The sequence below is a fragment of the Medicago truncatula genome, chromosome 2 (genome assembly GCF_003473485.1).
Source record: "Medicago truncatula cultivar Jemalong A17 chromosome 2, MtrunA17r5.0-ANR, whole genome shotgun sequence".
In the NCBI taxonomy this organism is placed as follows: Eukaryota; Viridiplantae; Streptophyta; class Magnoliopsida; order Fabales; family Fabaceae; genus Medicago; species Medicago truncatula.
The window spans coordinates 36,820,701-36,842,223 of NC_053043.1; the positions used below are offsets into that span (position 1 = coordinate 36,820,701).

At 29.8% G+C, this 21,523-nt stretch overlaps 2 protein-coding genes and 1 pseudogene across 2 annotated transcripts; all 3 read right to left on the reverse strand.

Annotated features, from left to right (window-relative positions):
- Positions 1 to 913: 913 nt before the first annotated feature.
- LOC112419137 (protein SRG1-like) lies at positions 914 to 5,837 on the reverse strand (annotated as a pseudogene).
- A 2,317-nt stretch (positions 5,838 to 8,154) lies between these two features.
- LOC25487167 (protein SRG1) lies at positions 8,155 to 11,247 on the reverse strand. Its single transcript, XM_013609028.2, has 4 exons — positions 10,945 to 11,247; positions 10,250 to 10,497; positions 9,752 to 10,076; positions 8,155 to 8,637 (listed from the first exon to the last, which is right to left on the reverse strand). The coding sequence occupies exons 1-4, from the start codon at positions 11,194 to 11,196 to the stop codon at positions 8,383 to 8,385; spliced, it is 1,080 nt and encodes a 359-aa protein (XP_013464482.1). The 5' UTR covers positions 11,197 to 11,247; the 3' UTR covers positions 8,155 to 8,382.
- A 2,600-nt stretch (positions 11,248 to 13,847) lies between these two features.
- On the reverse strand, positions 13,848 to 16,441 carry LOC25487169 (protein SRG1). The gene is made up of 4 exons (XM_013609030.3): positions 16,182 to 16,441; positions 15,627 to 15,874; positions 14,365 to 14,689; positions 13,848 to 14,251 (listed from the first exon to the last, which is right to left on the reverse strand). Exons 1-4 carry the CDS (start codon positions 16,428 to 16,430, stop codon positions 13,997 to 13,999), a joined length of 1,077 nt encoding a protein of 358 aa, XP_013464484.1. The 5' UTR covers positions 16,431 to 16,441; the 3' UTR covers positions 13,848 to 13,996.
- Positions 16,442 to 21,523: the final 5,082 nt, after the last annotated feature.

Below are 21,523 nucleotides of genomic sequence, written 5' to 3' on the forward strand. Positions count from 1 at the left end.
AAAGAAGGTACACTTACAATAGCAGTGGCTTTAATATCGCTTAAAAGGCCAAAAAAGGCAGAGATGAAGTACATAATATTATCTAATTTGTAATTTTTTTCTGTAAGTCAAAAGTATGTACATGCATCAAATTGGTCGAAAGACATATCCCAACTAAGTTGACACTCGTAACAATCAAAAGTTATATGCAAACATACTCCTAATATTATATCATATATAAATAAAGAGAAAATACAATAGAAGACGGGGCCAAACATAACGGTGGAAAAAAAAAATAAAGCAAAAATAAAAGAAGACTATGGGAAACAGTAGATTGGAAAACCAAACCGATCCCTAAAAAATCCTTCTGAACGAAAGGAGAACGGTCATCCCTCTAAGATGTACCAACAATAGAGGGATCATGATTTGTAAGCTTATCTGCACACTCATTTCCTTGTGTGTGTGTGTGAGTGAACAACCTGGAGATTACATGACAAACAATTTATCCACATGTTGTGTAACTTCTAAGTCTTGGAAACAGCCTCTTGTGTAAAAATAGGGTAAGGTTGCGTACAATACACCAAATGGTGGAACCCTTCCCAGACCCTACATATGCGGGAGCTTTAGTGCACCAGATTGTCCTTTTTTTGTGTAACTTCCAAGACTCTATAAAGTGATTAGGATGAAATTTAAACAGTTTTATTTTCATTGTACTATGTTATATAGTGATACAACTCTCTGGTTTTATAATGACATGCACTAACTTTTCAATTACAAGTACATAGTTGTGTTTATTCTCTACAATTTGTCAAATTCAATCATGATGATCTAATCTCATGTCATCAATGAATGACTTTCCGTCAAGTTTACGAGCAAAGAATTTTTTTAAGTATTCCTCTACTCCAACTTTTTTAAACCGTGGTGGTGTTTTTTCAGTAATCAAGCTCTCCATTGGACCTACAATACTATCTTGTTTTAGGCCATGGAAAATGGCAATTGAAAGCCTTTCCTTTTCAGAGTTCACTGTTGCTCGATGCTCAATACTTCGATATATTCCATTTGTCATAATCTTCGATATAAAGCATGAAAAATAAAACAGTGTGATGTAAGTATATCATATTTAAAAAGAAAATTAGGTCTAAATTGTAAAAATAAATGACAATCTCTAGTGATTTGAAAGTTATATATATGAATTATGCTAGGAAAACACTTTTCTCAAACGTTTTCCTTATCAATTATATGCCTCCTCGCCAAATTCTAGTTGCAGTTCAACATCAACAAGCCTATGCTTATTCAATCTTCTATGTTCATCCGAGTGAAGGATGAAATTCAATCACCATTATTCCTTTACTCATTTGATCCAATTAACTTGATTGGAGCAGGTCTATGCAACGAGCTCTTGGTTCAAGCTTTTTAAGAGACATAAACCTGAAAACTTTTCTTTCAACCCAAGTTACATAATTCTTTTTGGTCTTATGATATTTTACATGTTGTGTTCCTCACTAACTGAGTTACAACAACCTTACTTGACCACAAACCATGCTATCAGGTTCTTATTGACACTATAACGAACACTTTAGGTTTTTGTGTTATGCTTCCACCCTTTAATCCCACATAACAAACTTACAACCCAGATTTACAACTATCAGATTAGAAATCGCATTAGCATCTATCAACCATTGGTTCTGTCACCAACTTGATGTGAATAATTCCTTATTCCATGGAGATGTGCAATAAGCTAATACATTCTTATACCACCCAGTATCCCTCAATCAAAGCTAATCAAGTGTGCGAACTAATAAAGCGTTTATACGAACTTCAAAAATATTGCGTTTTTTTATTAGGGTCTCATTTATAATATTATAGCAGAGCCTCCGATTTGATTGAGACGGCCGTCGATATCATGTTTCGATCCATGAAATATTCAAGGCAAAAGAACTATCCTCTAATAAATTGGAGCTATGCAAGAATACCCCATCTTGGTGAAATGATAAATACCCAATTGAATAAAAAAAATTATACTTTCAAATACCTAATTCCACTTTCTCACCGTTAAATTCAGAGAAGTGTTTTGACCTAGACAAACAAGAAAAAAGAATTCAAAGAAGTTTTTTATTTCGAACACGGTACATAATCACAGTACTTATATGGATTATCTCCGTTGAAAATTCTCTCAAGTTTTCTCCATTTTCAATCTCCATCATTCATTTTACCAAACAATTTCGCTCACATGTTTGATGGTTGAGATTTCAATTGAGAAAACCTGAGAGAATTTTCAATAAATTAAAGAGAATCCAAATCCTCAAGTTACACAATGTGAAAGCGATAGGGTTTCTAGATATATTGTGAAAGCGATAGGGTTTCTAGAATCATATGACACTACAAAATGTTTAATAAATGAATATATATTTTTTACCTCCAGCATGTCCCCAATGTTAACAATGAAGGCATTAGGCAGGGGTTTAACAGGAACCCACATACCATCTTTCCTCACTTGGAGCCCTTCTACATCATTGAGTTGTAGAAGGATAGTGAGTGCAGATCCATCTGAATGGGGTGTTAGGCCAATAACCTTTTCTGGTTGTGGACATGGAGGGTAATAGTTCATCCTCATTGATTGGACATCATCTTCAAAAAACATACTCATTTCTTTTTCATCCATTTTCAAAGCTTTTCCCATATAGTCAACAATAACCATAGATAACTTTTTTAGTTCGGTTGAGTAAAGCTCAAAAGTATCTCTGCATGACAAAGAACATAGGTTAAGCAAGCACGATTCAAACACAAACACGGTATACGAGTCGACACTGACACGTCTACATCAATAATAATTTAAAATAAAATTAATTAACTGAATTAGTTATAGAGACTAAGTAACCACGCTCTTCGTACTTTAAATATTTAAATTGTTAAAGAATCTCTCACACCGGATGAGATATGGTCCAAAAATGATTTTATAAAGGAAGCAACTTCCACCTTACAATTAGGTTTTATATATGAGTTGGGCCAAACAAAAATATTTTAAAATGATATCTAAGAAATTTATCTTAAGAGATAAACAATTTGGTCACATCACTACTTAGAGGCTTTAGTCACAACACTTAATCGTTTCATGTTTTAATTTTTGTTATGTGTGTGTCCAATGATATTTTACTCAAGGTTGTGATCATGTAAGTATTTCTCATTTAAAATTGGTTGAATCACCCGCTATTTTGTCATTATTACTCCAGAGAGAATAAGCTTATAAGTGGAAAACAATCCTCACTTTACAAATAAATTTTTTCAGGATCGAGTAAAGTTCAACTCAAATCAAAGATAAATAGAGAGAGAACCAGATAGGAAGAGGAAGTTGTGGAAACAAGTGAGGCATTCTAGAGTGTTTAGGAAGGGTAGTCATAAAGAAAATATCTGCCCAATCAAGTTTCTGTTCCTCACTCATAACAAATGCTTGTCCAAATCCCTCCATATGATGGGGAGTTTGCCAAAACTTTTTCTTCTCTGACATTGGAAGGTTGAAGAAATCTTGAGTCTCCAATTTTACTTTCTCCAACAAGGAAAGACTGATTGGATGGTTTATCAGCTGTTGTATAATAAAATAAAAAGTGAATTAATACTTTGTAAAAAAAAGAGTAAATTAATACTACTATTTTGTTTTAAAATTTTTAAATATATTCCTTATAAAATTTAGAAATTTTCTTAGTCTCTTTATCCACTTTTTAGCCAACGCAAAATATAAAACTACATGTTTTTTGTTTTTTTTCCACTCAAAGAGGTACTAAAAGTATGTTATTTGTAGAGAATTGAAAGTGGGTAAAAAAACTAACACCAAAATTTAAGATATTTACATGGACTACAATGATTATCTATTTTTAATATTTTGGAAGAAAAAAATTCATGTTTTGTTACATATATTTAATTCATATTTTGTTCAAAAAATTCTAATTTTTTTAGGAGAGATATTCTTATAATATAATATTGTACCTTTATCTATAAAAAAAGTATGAATTTTACACATGAGTTTATTTAAAAGGAGTGACCAAAAGTGAAGATGGAAAATTTTATAGGGACTAAAAGTTGAAGAAAATTTTTAAAAGGACTAAAACCTAAAATTGATATATTTATAGGGACTAAAAACATATTCAACCTTTTGTAAATTAATGGATTAATTTTTTATATGGTTATTTTATGTGAATATATTTACATTTCTTTCACTTAATTATTCAATGCAATATAATTACATTACAACAGTAAGAATTATATCTTGTCGAAAGAAAAAAAAAAGAAATATATTTATATTCTAATAATTTAAAACTAATTTATTTTAAATTTATTATCGTCAACCATTATTTAAACCCAACGAATTACTACCCCTTAGGACATGTCATTACACTATCATTTTTTTAAAAAATAGAATGTTAATGAGTGTATTTTAAAATGTTAAAATTAATAAATTTATATTAAAAAGTGGTGTAATTATTGGTAAGACAAAAGTTCAAACTTATATATTTTCAAGACAAAATTTTTAGTAATGGTTTTCTTAACCAATTGTCTTAGGACAAATAGTTTTCTATCCAACGCTCTTAGGACAAAATTGGGGAGATTAAAAAAGTTGATTGTAGTATTAAATTTGTATATAATTATTATTGTTTTTACAATTTTATCCTTAAGAGAGAGAGTAAATTTATGTTTTCAATATAATATTTATTGTTGATTGAAGAAAAAATGCAGAATAAATAAGGGTATGTTGGTAAAAAAATAATTAATGTACTTGGAAACACCAAAGAAGTCTTATAAAAAGGGACAAATTATTTTTTCAAAAAGGTCTTATAATTAAGAACGGAGGTAGTAATTAGCAAAACCCAAAAAATTGTTTGATGTGGCCGTGGTGTCAAGGTTTGTCCGATGTTGTGTGTGTGTCTAATGTCTATTGTAATTGCAAATATTTAGCTATAGATCATCGTAATACAAAGGCATTGTGATGCAAGTGCAATATGGGCATGTTAAGTTGTTAAAAACTTTGTTAGTTTTTATGTGTGTCTATTAGGAAAAAAAAAAATTACATTTATTAAGAAAATTAAAACATAAGAAATTGGAGTATGTCTTTTTGTGTTTTTTTTGAAATAAGTTTCATGAGAAGATTTAAAAAAAAATTTCATTGGTTATTGATTATTGAGAAAATGAAAAAGAGAGAAAATTGTATGTAATTTGCATTTAATTTCATGAGAATAATCAAAAATTTTTTTTTTTTTTTGAAAAAGATGGCTTTTTAAAAAATTAAGATTAACTAGGATAAAATTTTGTCTTTTTTGCTCATTTTGGAACGAAGAAAATAAGTTTGTTGTTACTTGTTAGTATATTGTTATAGGATATGGAAAATGTTAGATGTAGTTATCAAATCACTGGACTAAATTTTTTTTGAAGGAAGGACTATAAATGTTAACAACCTTTGTTTATATAAATAAATGTATAAAGTTAATCAAGAAACCCAAAATCATATGTCATATATTTAAGATATTTAAGCTTGAAGAGAGAAAAAGACCTGAAAGAATCCCCAATCTTTGCAAGCAAGGTGAAACTTAAGCAATTCTGAACTTCCAAATTCTTCTGAATGCAACTTATACATATCAATAACTGGAATTTGAAGGTTAGTATCAACTTCAGATAGAATCAAGTCTTGATGATTAGGCTGAATGTATCTTGGTGGAACGGTTGAAATCTTTCCATCTTTAGCTAACTCTTGAACTGATGGTACCAAAAGAGAAGTTCCTGATGGATTCTTGAATTTTTCCATCTTCCCTTTGTTAATATTTTATTTTATCAAGATGTGTCTTTGTTATTTTCGCAGACATAAGACGAGTAATAATTTATGGCCTAGTTTTTCCTAACCTATCCTCTTTATCGAATGACCACCACATGCATTATTGATTTGAAAGAGAAATCTATTTTGTTTGTATCTTGGTTGAACACACACTCTCTTTGTGGTCTCAATTATAAATAAAACTACTTTTGTCTATGGTGAATTTTCGCGATTTAGAATTATGCTAACGTGTGTCCTTATGACATCTGTTAAGAAATTTAAAAGTAGTTAATTTGTATAAGATTTAACAATATTTTTACTTTTAAAAAGTTAAATTCATCATTTTTTATAATTTTTTAATGCAATATTTCTATTTTTATTTTGTTAACCAATGTTCTAAAGACGTTGTTTAACATTTTCCATAAAGAGAAATTATATTTGAACAACCATTTTTGACAACTTTTGTCACAACTTCTCTCTCATACTCACATTGTTCTTCTACTTTCTCTCTCTATTACTTTGATTTTTGTGCCACTATCTAAATCCCTTTGTATAATTTGATTGTATAAGAAGTTGTCACAATAAATGATTGTTCAAATAACATTGATCTTCCATAAAACTAACTACTTCCGTCTTTGGTGTTGTTGGTTTAGTACTTTAAAATATGTTCCTGTCAAGGTCTTAGCTTTGATTCTTTTTTGTGTTAACCCCAATAGATTAATTTGTTTTTTTTTAAACTACACTCTTTGTCTCATATTAGGTGTTTCATTTGAGTTTTACACGATTATAAAGAAAATAATTAATAGTGTTGATTTTAATGGCAAAATATGTGGTATTATTCAGTAAATAAAACACATTTATTAATTATACTTAATGAAATAGCTATAGATAATTGAAATGAAATAAATAAAAGTATGTTAGTGGAAAATAATAATAAATATTGTATTGATAATATAAAATGGACAAATAGTTTGAGACAAGAAAAAATAGAAAAAAGACTTTTAATAATTGTCACATCTATTCTTTTTATCGGTTTCAAAATAGTTGTCAATGTAATTTTTTTTCATTCATATACATTTATTTATTGAATTTCACTTCATTTAACCACCCCACTAACTGCTATTAATAACATTATTTTAGCAAATGATATAACTTTTACTATTAAAATCAGTCAAACTAATCATTCTTTAAAGAACCGTGCATAATTCAAATGTGACAATTAAAAGGATACATACAGAGTAACAAATACCTTTAAGATATTGCTTAATATGAATCAAAATAAATAAATTTTATATAAAAAATATGGACTAGTCCGACTTCTTCGAAAACAAAGCTTTTACATATTGGAAGGATTTATCAAAGTTATAAATTTTAGTCATATTTCTAAGTAAGGGTTTCTTTGAATTTACTTTTTCAATGTTAGAGGGTTGGATCCTTAGCTTCATGGAATATAAACCCTAGTATTCTAAAATTATTTCTCTGGATGAAAGATTTTAACCCTAAAACTTCAAAACAACCCTTCTACTCAAGTATGGGTTAAGATCTTGTAAAGATATTGTACAAGATGCTTGGAACATAAATGGGATATGTATGTTGAGATTTGGCTTCAAATTTGTGGTCTGGAAGAACAGAGAAATCGTGACATGAATTTGACATCGTGACACGATTTCGTGATGCCGTGAGCTGGTTTGCAGGGTGCCAAATCGTGACACGATCTTGGGAAATCGTGACACGATTTTCAAACTTGCTCGTTAAGTTTCCAGGATAAGGACTGGTCGTACCTTGTGACGTACGTACCAATCGTGACACGACTTGGAAATCGTGACACGATTTTATCAGTGGAAGACTAGTATTTAAGTGTTCTTGTGCAGATTTGAAGGTGAGCTGGAAGAGAAAGAAACTTGGGAAATCAAAGGGAGTAACTCTAGGGTTTAGGGTTTTTGATTAGAGCTTATCTTGGGTTGGGAAACATTGTAAACACTTTGGTGAGTGTAAATCATTGAGTGTCTTGTTCTTGGTGAGATTGGGAGAAAAGGGTAGAAATTAGGGTTGTTCTTTGTGAACTTGTCAAAGTTAATTTCTTGTAACCCTTTTGTATCTCTTTTGTAAGAACTCATTGATAGTGGATTGGAGAGTTCAATCTCTCCTCCAGAGTAGGTCAAGTTTGGACTGAACTGGGTGAACAATCTTTGGTGTCTTTGTTTTCCTCTTCCCTCTCCTTTTATCTTGTGCTTGTGGTTTGTGCTTTTCACTTTGTTTCCTAGATTAGATCTAGGTGTTGTTATTGTTGATTATTGCTTGCACTCACATTGTTGTTGGTTACTACTTTCCTTTGCTCCACACATCATATTTCGTATTGGTGTGATTTGAGACCGGAATTCAAAACAATGTATTTAGGAACATAGGATTATTATATAATTAAATGCAAATGCATCAAACATAAATTAGGATGAGAGTAATTCATCTTTATTCTTATGGTAGCCTATACTATTATAGTGACAAAACTCTCTTATTTTATAATATCATGCACTAATGAAAGCCATATATGATAACACAAACTTTCCAATTTGTGTATATTTCTGTTAATTCCCTATAATTTATCAAATTCAATCATCATGCTCTATTCTCATGTCATCGATGAAGGCCTTTCCTTCAAGTTTACGAGCAAAGAAGTTCTTAAAGTATTCATCTACTCCAACTTTTTTGAACCGAGGTGGTGTTTCTTCAGTGATTAAGCTCTCCAAAGGACCTACAATACCATCTTGATTCAAGCTGTGGAATGTAGCAATTGAAAGCCTTTCCTTTTTAGTGTCCACTATTGCTCGGTGTTCAATACTTCGATATATTCCATTTGTTAATATCTTTCGATGTAAAGCATGAAAAACAAAACCAATAGTAAGTGTGATGTAAGTAGATCTTAAAAAGAAAACAATATCAGTGCAAAATTTTTAAAATATAAATGCCATGGCAATATCTTTAATAATTTATTCATCTTTGCAACCTGAATTTACTTTTAACAAAGAGTTTATAAGTAAGGGGTCATGCTAACCGGTGTTCTGTGTACTGATTAAGAATGCCAAAAAGAAAATTATTATCATAAAAGAAAATGTTTTTTATTTTTTTAGTATTAATTACACAGTTTTCAATGCAATAACTATTATATAATTTCCTTTTTTAGCATCCTTAACTTGTGCCCAGAGGCACTGGTTAGCATTTTCCAAAGTAAATTGATGCAGAGTTTGTAAGCTATTAGCCGTCATTCGGTCTCTTTTACAATCCATGAATTTATTCCATTATATCTGATATCAAACCAACAATTAAGTGGTTTGACTCAAATAAATAACAATGATGATAGTTAAACATCCATGATTCCCATATACTAATTCAACACTTCATTTTCTCTTTGTCTCTCTTTTTCTATCACATCATTAACATGTCACATCTATCACATCTTCACTACTCTATTTCCTTCTCACTCCAGGTGTCAATGGTATGGATGAGTGTCTATGAAACATTTTGCAATAAATAATTATTTTTAGGTAAGGTCGAATTCATCTAGAACACTTGAAACGAATTCATCTAGAACACTTGAAATCAATCTCTTGATGAAAATAGATAAAACTTATGTCCTAACTAAACTCTAGATAATCAAGAGATATTTTCTCAAGGAACTGGAAAATTGCACAAATGAGATTTTTTAATCATTTGTTCACTTTATTACTTGCATGTTTGGATTGAGCGACATCAGTGAAATCACGATGGGCTATGACCATTTAAACTAGAATTATACTTTAGATTTTCATCAAAATCACCGTAATTTTGTCAATCTTACCGTCAATTCAAACAGACACTATCTCTATCCTCACCTTATCTTTAGTCAACGTTGAATTAATGCTATTTATTTATTTATTCAACAAGCTCTATTTAAATCATTGAGTACTATAAATTGTTTGATATATGAATGAATTTTTTTACCTCTAGCACGTCCCCAATGTTGACAATGAAGGCATTGGGCAGGGGCTTAACAGGAACCCACATACCATCTTTCCTTATTTGGAGACCTTCTACTTCATTGAGTTGTAGGAGGAGAGTAACACCTTGAGGATCCGAATGATTTGTGAGGCCAATAACCTTTTCTGGTTGAGGACAAGGAGGGTAATAGTTCATCCTCATCATTTGTATCCCATCTTCAAATAACTCTCTTATTTCATTTTCCTTAATCTTTAATGCTTTTTCAATATGACCAACAATAACCATAGCTTTATTTTTCATTTCTTGCGAGTATAACTCGAGTGTGTCTCTGCATGATAAAGAGCAATCAATGTTGACAAAAAGCTCAAGTCGCATATTGAGTAGAGATAAAACATTGATCGAGTTTATTAAAAGTGACATTACAATACAAAAACATTTATTTAAGGGGGACGAGTTATATATCTAATATAAAAATTAAACACATAAGTAAAAAAAAGTTACCTTAAAGGATGAGGAAGTTGTGGAAATAAATGAGGCATTCTAGAGTGTTTAGGAAGGGTTGTCATATAAAACATATCTGCCCAATCAAGTTTCTGTTCCTCACTCATAACAAATGCTTGTCCAAATCCCTCCATATGTTGGGGAGTTTGCCAAAACTTTTTCTTCTCTGACATTGGAAGGTTGAAGAAATCTTGTATCTCCAACTTTATTTTCTCAATCAAATTTGAACTAACACCATGATTTACCAACTATATAGTATATTAAGAATATACAAAAATTAAATTAATAATACCAAATAGTTGAATTTATGACAGAAAAGCATCAAATTTATCAATTGAATATCAATTTCAATTTTTTCAATCTCTAATTTAATCTTCGATATTATTTTGGGTTTGACATATCATATATAATGTTTTAAAAGACAATTTATATATCAAATCACATGGTTTTTTTTTTTTTTTTTTTTTTTTTTTTTTTTTTTTTTTTGCGGTGGTCAGGGTTTGAACCCTGAATTTTGTAAATATTATGCATTGTCTCTGCCAACTGAGCTAAGCTTACGAGGACAAATCAGAAGGCTAAAAATGTTATCAACTTTTTTAGTGTTTATTTAAATAAATTTATAAAGTCAATTAAGAAACCCAAAATCATCAGATGTCTTATATTTGAGATATTGAAGCTTGAAGAGAGAAAAAGACCTGAAAGAAACCCCAATCTTTGCAAGCAAGGTGAAGCTTAACCAATTCTGAACTCCCAAGTTCTTCTGAATGCAACTTATACATATCAATAACTGGAATTTGAAGGTTAGTATCAACTTCAGAGAGAATCAAGTCTTGATGATTAGGCTGAATGTATCTTGGTGGAACGGTTGAAATATTTCCATCTTTAGATAACTCTTGAACTGATGGTACCAAAAGAGAAGTACCTGATGGGTTCTTGATTCCTTCCATTTTCTTTGTTATTAATTCGCAATGTATATAACAAGCAAAATAAGATATGGCCTCTTTTCTCCTAATTAAACCTATTTATAGAATGCAAACCGCATGAAATTTGTTTGGATCGATCAAGTCCCACCGCATCAATTGTTTTGTTTGAATCTTGATAGATTTGACATATGTAATATGGAGGACTAGAGGTCATCAATCATCCTCTCCCTACTTCGAATTTTGTCTGTTTTAACATTTTGTTTCCATTCATTTTCTCCCTATGTTGCGAGATATTTTTCTTTTTAAATCGGATATCTTTGCATTCAATTACAGGGATTAATCTCTCGAGTTTTGGTAGGACATCAATGAGTTGTAAAACTCTTCCTCCAAATATTTAGTACGGTTGAATTTTTAAGATTGAGTTCGAACCTAAAACTTTTGTTAAGTTGATAGAGATCACTTATCATTTCTATTAAGTTCTTGTTTTTCTATTTATACGATTAATATAAGAAGTATGATTTGATTTTACAAGATTAGTTATAGGAAATTATTTAGTCTTTCCATAAAAAAAAAAAATTATATATTCATTGTACGAGCACTTTCTTCAATGTAGAAATGTTTATTTAGGTGTGAGGATGGGGCGTTTAAGTATGAAAGTTGTGTAGTTTGTTATCTGCGGTAGTATGTAGGTTGAGGGGTTAAAATGTTTATTTCATCTAATTTTCAAAGAAAATATCATATTTTTACATTTAACACTTACATGGATAATTCTCAAACACGGGATAAGATAATAATATAATATATAATCATACAAATAATAGGATGAGAGTTAATCATCTTTAGTGATACAACTCTCTTATTTTATTGTGGACATTTATACACTAATGAAAGCCATATGATAACACTAACTTTTAAATTTGTGCACTTAGTATATTGAATTTTGTTCATCTTCCAACACATTTTGCTCGCGTTCAACACATTTTACCAGCTGGTGTTTGTCCAGTGATTAAGCTCTCCAAAGGACCTATATCCTTTTCACAGTTGACTATTGCTCGATGCTCAATACTTTGATATATTCCATTTGTTATAATCTTTAATAATAATAAAAAAAGCCAAAAGTATAAGTATGAAGTAAGTATTAAAAATAATTTGAAGAAGTGAGGGTGCAATATATAGACACATACACATATATAGAATAAAATAAAAAAGAAGAAGAAATTATTAGTTTTAAATTGTACGGTGCTTTGAAAGTCCTGACATGGAAAAATCTTGTTAGAAGGCATACCATGTAAATATTTTAAAATAAAATACTCACTATAGAATTAAAAGTATATATTATTTAACACTTAGGTTGGTCTGGTGATATTGGTTTGGGATTTGGGAATGTTCTCCTCCTCAAGGTCATCTAAATATGAAATTATTTGATACATCATTAAGATCTATAAATATTAATGTAAAATTTATCGAAGGTGTTATACTATTGTAATTTGATCCTTTATATTTATATATTTATTCAGCTAAGTAATCATATATAATTTATTTCTACTGAAGTTTGTTTATAGGTAAATTGATGCAGAGTTTATGTCCTTAATTTGGTTTCCTACATATAATCCATAAATATAGTGTACCATCTCCAATCCTTTATATTCAATATCAAAATAAGTCATTTAACTCAAATGGTCAATATGGGATTTAAAGTTCGAATTCATAAGTAGTACTTTAATTTGATATCTAGCCAACATAATATTAGATCAATTTTTAGTTACTTCTAATCGAATTTCAAACTATTAAACCATTTTGTTTGAGTAAGGAGGTGTTAAAGACAAAATAATGTCGGGAAACAGAATGATATATTTGTCATGATTTTTTTGTCTCACATTGTCTTTAGAGGGCCTGAATTCTTGTAGGAAAATGTTACATGAACACCCTTTATTTCTACATCTTATTGTACACCCCATGTATTAGGGATATTTTGGTAAGTTCATCTCACAACCACACTTTATCTTCTATTTGTGTGGGGTCCAGGTTGCCACGTGTCAGAATTTTGTGTAGGTGTAAAAGGTGTATTGCCACATGGGGTGGTACATGTATCATCACTCTTGATTATATGTTTTTGTTCAACAATCATGCTTTAAGTTGAATTACATTATTTTTCCAGAGATTAAAACAAAAAATTGATATAATTAAATATGAATGTGTTGGGTCATGAGAGGAGTCCGACAAATCACCAACTTTTGTCTAGAGTAACCACACAAGTGTGTCTGAGAGAGTGAGATAGAGATATCAAATTTTAATCCAAAATCTTAAGGTAATGTGTTTATGAGTCCTTTCATGCTATGAGTTCAATTTTCTCATCAATGTGAAACTTCTAACTCATACTTAAAAATGTTATCATGATATGATTAATGTTATATTCATCATATGACTTATTTGACATTGATTTTTGGTTTTTTCACAATATAATTTATTGGTGTATTTTATAGTCAGTACGAGTCAAAAGTCTAGTTTAACTATAGAATTTTTACCACGCTAAAACGTTGTCTTTTGCCCTGTTAGAGTGGGTTTCTGGCCAACTCTAAAACGTTGTTTTCTTGTAGTGTATAATATCCTACTACTATTTAATACTCTAACACATGATGCACAATAACAATATGATACGATAACAATATAATATTATATATTGTCTAACTTATAATTAGATGCATATCATACAAACAATAGGATGAAACTTAATCATCTTTGGTCATACAACTCTCTTATTTTATTGTGGACGTACACTAACGAAAGCCATATGTTTGTGTTTATTCCCTATAATTCATCACATTCAATCGTCATGTTCTATTCTCATAACATCAATGTATGACTTTCCCTCAAGTTTACGAGCAAATAAGTTGGTGAAGTACTCCTCTACTCCAACTTTTTTGAACCGAGCTGGTGTTTGTTCAGTAATTAAGCTTTTCACAGGACCTAAAATACTTCCATGTCTCGAACTGTAGAATGTAGCAATTGAAAGTCTTTCCTTTTCCGAGTTCACTATTGCTCGATGTTCAATACTTCGATATATCCCATTGGTTATAATCTTCAATGTATATCATTATGAAAAAGTAGAAGAAAAAAAAGGCAAAATTAAGTATTAAAAACAAGTGTGAAGAATTTTATTTTACCCTAAAACAAAATTTAATTTAATTTTACCTCTAGCATGTCACCAATGTTGACAATGAAGGCATTGGGAAGGGGTTTAACAGGAACCCACATGCAATTTTTCCTTATCTGTAACCCTTCTACTTCATTGAGTTGTAAGAGGATAGTGAGACCTACAGGGTCTGAATGATTTGTGAGACCAATAACCTTCTCTGGTTGAGGACAAGGTGGGTAATAGTTCGTCCTCATCATTTGTATCCCATCTTCAAATAATTCTCTTATTTCCATTTCCTCCATCTTCAAAGATTTTTCAATATGACCAAGAATAACCATGGCTAGATTTTTAATTTCTTGTGAGTATAATTCGAGAGTGTCTCTGCATGATAAAAGAGAAATCAACATGTTAAAATTTGATTCATAGCTAACTGAACATAGTATTTAAATATCAAATATTACAATTAACATGAAATTATTAAAATTAAACTTTTATTTAAAGTTAGGAAAATTTAAATGCCACATGAAATTAAAATATGCATATAATAATTATATAATCCAACCTAGCATACCACATCAACATGTTCCCACGAGGCAAAGTTAGATGAGAGATCAAAGGTGAAAAATCTAATATTTCAAGTATAAAATCTAAACTTTTATTTTTACTGAGATCAAAATTAGATTTGATTTATATTATAGGGACTGAAATAAGGATTAACCCTTAAATATAAAATTTCATGGATATGAGACCAAACATTCATTCAACAATTTATGTTTCATATTGTTGAGTATTTAGGTTTTCACAAATAAAATTATCTAATGTAATTTTTAGCGAGAATGAATAATATTATTCAACAATAATTAATGAATTAAATAAGATAGTGGAGTTAGTTGCCCAATAATATACACTTGGATTTGTCCCTATGATAATACAAAGAAATTGGAGCTGCTCTACACTCCAGGATGTATATAAAATTGTTCGTTGAACCGATGGAGAGGATAAAGACACACAAAAAGTAAAAAATAATTAATATGGTGAGACTCACTTAGTGATAGGACCCACCACTTATTTTTTTTTTCGTGTTTATCTTTCTTCAAATTGCAACTTCAATTTATTTTTACAAATGAAAAAGATCTTAACCCCTAGCAACACACATTTTCTAACATACTCTTTTTGATTGGTTAAAATTCATATGGGTCCTACCAAATCATGCGAATCTCATGTCAAAGAGAGTGTGTTAAAAAATATGTGTTATAATGTGTATTGCTAGCATTTCTCATATGCAAAATGGGACACACAAGAGAGAAAGAAAATAAACCTCAAAGGAAGAGGAAGTTGTGGAAATAAGTGTGGCATTCTCAAGTGTTTAGGAAGGGTTGTCATAAAGAAAAGATCTGCCCAATCAAGTTTTTGTTCTTCACTTAAAACAAATGCTTGTCCAAATCCCTCCATATGTTGAGGAGTTTGCCAAAACTTTTTCTTCTCTGACATTGGAAGGTTGAAAAAATCCATAATTTCCATCTTTACTTTCTCCAACAAGGAAGAACTAACATCATGATTTACAAGCTGCAACAATAAAAAAATAAAAAAAAATAAAAAATTAACAATAAGGACTAAACACGAAATAAATAACCACGACTAAACAAAAAAATGATAAATTTATAGAATAATAGAATATTTAAGTTAAATAGGTTTGGATCTCATCCCACAAGTTAGTTTAAAGGATGAGGATACTCAAACATATTTATATGCTAATAGTTCGGGAACCAGAATGTGGAACAAATAACAAACTATTAACAACTTCAAAACCAACTTTTAACACTTTTAAGTTCTGATTATGAAATTGAAAGATATGTTAAGAGAGAAAAGAGACCTGGAAGAATCCCCAATCTTTGCAAGCAAGGTGAAGCTTAGACAATTCTAAACTCCCATATTCTAAAGAAAGCAATTTCTTCATATCAATAACTGGAATTTCAAGTATACTATTAGCTTCATTGATGACCAATTCTTCATGTTGAGACTGAATATATCTTGCTGGAACTGTTGAAATCTTTTCCTTAGCCAATTCTTGGACTGATGGTACCAGAAGAGAAGTTCCAGAGGGGTTCTTGATCTCTTCCATTGTTACTCTATATTCTGAATTGTTCTCAATAAATAAGCAACATAGATGATGTCTCATTGGTGGTATACTTTTTTTTTTTTTTTTGTAAGATTACAATTTTAGACCTTTAACTTAATTTAAGATAACAATTTATCCTTTATCTTTTTTTTCATGTCAATTTTGTCTTTTTGGTTCATTTACATATGAATTTTCAAGCTTCAAATTCATAGTTTTATTTTCTCATGACATTTCAATTTTTAAATTTATGGTCTTCATTGATGTTTACATAAGAATATTAGATTTGAAACTTGAAAATCCATATGAAAAATAGACCAATAGGACAAAATTAAAATTAAAAAAAAATTAAATGACCAAACTATTTATTAAAATTAAGTTAAGGGACTAAAAGTATAATTTTTTTTTCTTGTGGTATACTTTTATTTAGAATAAAATCTAGAATTGTAATCTAAATGATCAACTTGTTAAAAAAAATCTAAATGATCAATGAGACAATGATTGATGACAGGATACTAACTTTTTTGTTTAATCTTAACTTTATCAGAATGAGTTTATTTTTTTTAAAAGGAAAACGTGGGTATATCATAGTGTTATTTTGTGGGTGAGCATATAACTCTCAACCCATTTATGACTAAATCATTAACTTCTATACTTCAATCATCAAATCAACTCATAGTTAGCTTAATGAAATTCAATAATTGAATTCAAATGATAAATAAGTTAAATTGGTGTAGAGTATTTAAGTTTGATCTTCTACTAAAATAATATTTGATCAGACTTTATTATATCAACTTGTCGGTCTTTATATTACGAGGCTCTAATTCTCCTTAGAGGTGGGATAAAAGAGAATAATTTTTTTCTTATACGACTTTTTTGAATTATTTTTTTTTTGTCATTTTTTATAAGTATATTTTTGTTTGTCCTTGAAAACATGACAAACTATCTCTCATAAAGGGTAAATTTATCAAACAATAACAACTGTAAACAAAAATATACAATAATCAAATTTCTTAATTGATGTGTTTTTCATAAAAGGGTGTTATATTTAAGGACAAAGGTATCATTTTTTTCCTTAAAAGTGGGATAAAAGAGAATAATATTTTTCTTATACGACCCTTTTGAGTTTTTTTTTGTCATTTTTATAAGTATATTTTTGTTTGTCCTTGAAAACATTGATAAACTATATCTCGTAAAGGGTAAATTTATCAAACAATAACAACTGTAAACAAAATAATACAATAATTAAATTTCTTAATTGATGTGTTTTTCATAAAAGGGTCCTATATTTAAGGATGGATGTATCTTTTTTTTTCTTCTTAGAAGTGGGATAAAAGAGAATAATCTTTTTCTTATACGACCCTTTTGAGTTTTTTTTGTCATTTTTTATAAGTATATATATATTTTTTTTTGTCCTTGAAAACATTGACAAACTATCTCTCGTAAAGGGTAAATTTATCAAACAATAACAATTGTAAACAAAATAATACAATAATCAAATTTCTTAATTAATGTGTTTATCATAAAAGGGTCTTATATTTAAGGACGAAGGTATAATTTTTTTCTAAATTTGAGCTTAAGACCTTAAACTCCCTAACTCTTAGCTCAATCCCCCCACCCCCAAAAAAAAAATAAAAACTTTAGTTGATAAACTTGAAAGAAATAAGGCTAAAATATGCTTTTAATCACTGCAAATATAACGAGTTTGGGTTTTGGTCCCTGGTAAATTTTTTTTTTTTTCAATTCATCCCCGCAAAATTTTTTGTCTTTTAAAATAGTCATTGGCCTTACTTTACTGAGCACATTTTTACCTACGTGGCATTCGCTGATTGTGTAAATTTGAACAGTTGACAGCCATGTTGCAATTATTTCAATTTAATTATTTAAAAACCTTTCTTTAAAAACAAAAATTATATTTTCAAAATTAAAATAAAACATTTAATTTTAATTGATTAAAAAAAATATAACTGAAGAATTTGGGAGATTTTTCCCCTTTCTTCCTCTTCTTCGATCTACATCTTCAGTCCATCCTCAATCTTCTTCATTCATCCATCAATATTCTATTATGATTTTGATTAAACCCCTTTAATTAAAATTCAAGTAAGAGAGAGTGGGTTACTTGAAAGAGGAGGAAAAGAGGACCAAGCTGAAGAGGTTGTAGAAGAATAGTGTATAAGGCAGAGAAGACGTATAAGGAAGATACTACTATGACAACAATCTAGATCGTGAGGAAGAGAGGTCTTGAATGTGCAACTTCTTCACACGTCATCTGAAACGTGACCCATTTAAAATCATTTTAATTATAATTAAATTTGGTTTTCAAAATTAAAAAAAGTTTAATTAAATTAAACCTTTTTTAATTAAAACTTTTTTTTTTAATACTGAAAACCAAATTTAATTATAATTAAAATGATTTTTAAATATTTAAAATAAGACAATTGCCACTTATGTGCCACATGTATGTTTTTGTACAGTCAGCGAAGGCAAAAATGCGCCAAATCATCAATAAAGTAGGGTCAAGGACTTTTTTAAAAAATAAATAATTTTGCAGGGATGAATTTCATTTTTTTTTACCAGAGACCGAAACCCGAACTCGTTATATTTGCAAGGACCAAAAACATATTTTAGCCAACAAATAATTAGTATTTTTAGTTATTATAGTATATTTTTTCCTTTATCTGAATTTGAGCTGAAGATCTAAAAATCCCTAACTCTTAGCTCAATCTCCAAAAATAAAATATATGGTTGATAAACGTAAAAGAAATCATTAGTATTTAGTCATTATAGTATATTTTTCTCCTTTATTTAAATTTGAGCTGAAGACCTCAAACTCCCTAACTCTTATCTCAATCCCCAAAAATAAAATGAAAAGTTCTATGGTGAAGTTATGAGAATGACTTTTAAGGTGAAGTTAATCCCATGATCAATCATTGAGCATTCTGTATTTAATCCATGTCACGTCAGATTATATGATATATTGCACATTTGTCCATAAGATGTGTCATTAAATCTTTACTTATTGCATTTGAGTCTCTAATTAAATCAAAATTAAACATTTTTCTTTCCATGTTGTCTTGCCTAAGGATCAGATAAAAATCGTTAATTAATTCTTAGAGTCCAATCATAGACCATGATTCTAAGCTATCAAATCTTTTTCTTTCCATGTTGTCTGCGTCAGGATTCAAATCTTTTGGAAAAAGGTTTATTGTTGTGTGTTGTGGTTGATGATGATGCTTATATTCAAAAGTACAATCTCTTGAAAGGAATTTTTCTTCTGAATGTGTGTGAGTTGACTTGAGGAAGTGCATAAACCGATTTTGAAACATAGGCTCCAACGACGAAAATCGAAGAGCAATAACTATTAGTGCTGCAATATATTATCCTATTATAAGGGAAATATTAGACCTACAATGGTCCACCAACACTACGTTATCTGATATGACATCAACAGTTATTTTATTGGCTAAATAATTTAAAAAAAATCAGTTTTGTAACTGCACCGTAGAAATACTCTAATAAAATATATAATCGATAAACGTGAAAGATATGATTAGTATTATTAGTTATTAGAGTTTTTTCTTTCTTTCTTTTATTTAAAAGATATGATTATTGTGACTTTTAAGGATTTTAAATTTGTTTAGTTCAAAGCTGGCCCAAGGGTAGGCCCCCAAATATTTTAGTTCTAGTGATAGGCTTTTTTACCAGTCAAATATCAATGCATGCACGACTATCCGAATGTGTGGATGATTTATTTTATTTCGGTAACTTTCTCATTAACAACATGGATTGTGTTTAATATTGTTTGATTTTTTTATTTTTTTTTTGTATTAGAGACAATTTCTCCTTTGTAATTTTTTTTTTGAACAAATCAAAATGGAATTATATTACTTAAACACCAATGATCACCTTGTACAAGAAATGCAAATGGGAAGCATCGGGTAAAAATTTCTACGGTGCAGTTTAGGTTTACCAATGATCACCCTTTGTAAAATTGTTAGTTTAGGTTTTTTATCTACGACAATTTATCTTGTATATAATCGTTATTTTAAAATTTGTGATAACTTCTTTCGTGTATAACATATTTTATAATTTTTATAAATGATAACTTATCTCGTTTATTATATTTATTTTGAAATTTATCAATGACAACTTATTTTGTATGGAGTATATATTTTTGTTTTTTTATCAGTGACAACTGGCCCTTATATATTATTTATTTTAAATTTTTAATTATTTTTTCCGGTCAACAATAGTATTTAAAAGATATATTATAAGCGATAAGGTTTTCGTGTATACAGTCATTTTAATTTTTTTTGTCAATAACAATTTGTCTCATATAACAGTTATTTTAAACTTTCTTCTTCTTTTTTTTTTTTTTTCCGGGTGGGAGGTTGGGGGTGGGGGGGTTTACAATTGTTATCATCCACAATAATATAAGGGATAAAAGCAAAACTTAAAATTAACTGAAGGGGTTAATATGCATCACTTTAACTAAAACAAAAGTTCCAGAATCATTTCGAAGACACATTCCGATACCTGTCCGTTGGAATTGTTCAGAGAAAGCCGCGTCAATATTGCATTTGAACTAGGCATGGCAATGGGGCGGGATGGGGACGAATTTTACCTTCCCCGTCCCCATACCCGATTCTCATATACTTAGCCGTTACCCTACCCATACCCAACGGGGATGAGAAATTGAATCCCATCCCCGTCCCCGACGGGTTCGGGTATCCCCGCCCCATCCCCGTCCTCGCATTGAATAATTTTTTTAATAAAAAATATAAGTTTTTTTTGCATCCCCAAGAGCAACGTTGTAATACATTATCCAACAATAAGCTCACTTTCACATTTGTTAGACAAAATTATTTAGTTGATCCTTTAAATATCAATGGTAGTTTTTATTAACATGACAATTATCAAACAAAATAACATAACATATCAACATAAAGTAGTTTTTTTACAATTGGGACGGGTTTGGGTATGGGTTCGGGGTGGGTACCTATATACCCGTTACCCGTCCCATACCCGTGTTTCGAGATCGGGGAAAACCCATACCCATACCCAAACCCAGTCAAAACGGGGAAAACCCGTCAAATTGG

Coding starts and splice junctions, on each gene's coding strand:
- LOC25487167 (XM_013609028.2), bottom strand. CDS start 11,196: ATGGAAGGAATCAAGAACCCATCAGGTACTTCTCTTTTGGTACCATCA. Junction 10,077..10,249: donor CAACTTCCTCATCCTTTAAG/GTAACTTTTTTT, acceptor TTTATCATGCAG/AGACACACTCGAGTTATACT. Junction 8,638..9,751: donor ACATTGGGGACGTGCTAGAG/GTAAAAAAATTC, acceptor TTACATCGAAAG/ATATTAACAAATGGAATATA.
- LOC25487169 (XM_013609030.3), bottom strand. CDS start 16,430: ATGGAAGAGATCAAGAACCCCTCTGGAACTTCTCTTCTGGTACCATCA. Junction 15,875..16,181: donor AAGATTGGGGATTCTTCCAG/GTCTCTTTTCTC, acceptor TTATTGTTGCAG/CTTGTAAATCATGATGTTAG. Junction 14,252..14,364: donor ACATTGGTGACATGCTAGAG/GTAAAATTAAAT, acceptor TATACATTGAAG/ATTATAACCAATGGGATATA.